General features: G+C 66.8%; 1 protein-coding gene across 1 annotated transcript in view; it reads left to right on the top strand.

Annotated features, from left to right (window-relative positions):
• Positions 1-1,290, top strand: part of SLC2A4RG (SLC2A4 regulator) — a 5,229-nt gene continuing 3,939 nt past the window's right edge. The window contains exons 1-3 of the mRNA XM_085314278.1: positions 1-69; positions 636-736; positions 957-1,262. Of these exons, the coding sequence (XP_085170404.1) occupies positions 651-736; positions 957-1,262 (392 nt within the window). The 5' untranslated portion in view covers positions 1-69; positions 636-650. The remainder of the gene's footprint in view (positions 70-635; positions 737-956; positions 1,263-1,290) is intronic.

The raw sequence follows: 1,290 nt of genomic DNA, 5'->3' as shown, positions 1-1,290 counted from the left end.
GGCGAGGGCCCCGAGGAGCCTGACGGCACCCACTTCGTCTTCGGGGACCCCATCCCCAGGAAGAGGAAGGTGAGCCGGGGCCTGGCTGGCGGGGACGGGATGGGCATGAGGTCAGGATGGGATGGGGATTGGGTAGGAACTAGGATGAGGTTGGGGATGGGACCTGGGGTTGCGATGGGAACCAGGGTGGGGTTGGGTTGGGGACGAGGATGGGGACAGGGCTGAGATGGGGATGGAAACTGGGATGATGATGATGGGGATGGGAACTGAGATGGGGACAAGGATGGAGATGGGGAGTGGGATACGGATGGGAACTGGGATGGGGTTGGGTTGGGAATGAGGATGGAGACAGGGTTGAGATGGGGATAGGAACTGGGATGGAGATGGGACGAGGATGGGGATTGGGACTGGGCTGGGGCTGGAAACTGGGCTGGGGATGGGATGGCACTGGGTTGGGAGATTGGGATGAGGATGGGAAGTGGAACAGGGTGGGATGGGATGGGGTCAGATTAGAGTGGTGATGGGGACAGGATCATGGAATGAGATGGGGATAGGGATGAAGTTGGGGCAGGAACAGGGATGGCAGTGGGGACCGGGGTGTCTGGGGCTGCTGACCTGACTCCTCTGCCATGCAGAACTCCACCAAGGTGATGTTCAAGTGCTTGTGGAAGAGCTGTGGCAAAGTCCTCAGCAGCTCCTCAGGGATGCAGAAGCACATCCGGACCGTGCACCTTGGGTAAGCGCAGKGCGGGGGCTCCCCGCGCTCCGGCGCCGGGGCTGCTTCGTTTCCCGCACGCCTGSCTCCAGGGCTGATCCTTTAGCTCCKCTCTCCTGTCTCCGGGAGAAGCTCGTGGTGGGGCTGGAAGGGGGCAGGCAGCCCGCCCCAGGGGCCGCGCCGTGGCGGGGGACATCCCCGTGCCCGGGTCCTCCAGGCCAGCCCCCGCTGTGCCCCGCAGGCGGAAAGCTGACCTGGAGCAGAGCGACGGCGAGGAGGACTTCTACTACACGGAGCTGGACATCAACGTGGACTCGCTGACGGACGGGCTCTCCAGCCTGACGCCCGTGTCCCCCACCTCCTCGGTGCCCCCGGCCTTCCCCGTGCTGGAGGCGCYGCCGGGCCCCGCGCCGGCGCTGGCCAGCCCCGAGCCGCCCCAGCTGAGCCAGTCGGCGCCCACCAGCCTGTGCCACGTCCACACGGACCACGCGTACCAGGTGAGCCGCCGCGACGCCCCAACCCCAACCCCGCGGCCACCCGGGCACCGGTGCCGGCCGCGGGGGCTCACGCCGGGG

Source organism: Rhea americana, unplaced genomic scaffold (assembly GCF_003343005.1).
Source record: "Rhea americana isolate MKP2758 unplaced genomic scaffold, rheAme1 scaffold_4, whole genome shotgun sequence".
Lineage (NCBI taxonomy): Eukaryota > Metazoa > Chordata > Aves > Rheiformes > Rheidae > Rhea > Rhea americana.
The sequence above is the reverse complement of the archived record's forward strand: the minus strand, read 5'-3'. Positions and strand labels throughout refer to the sequence as shown.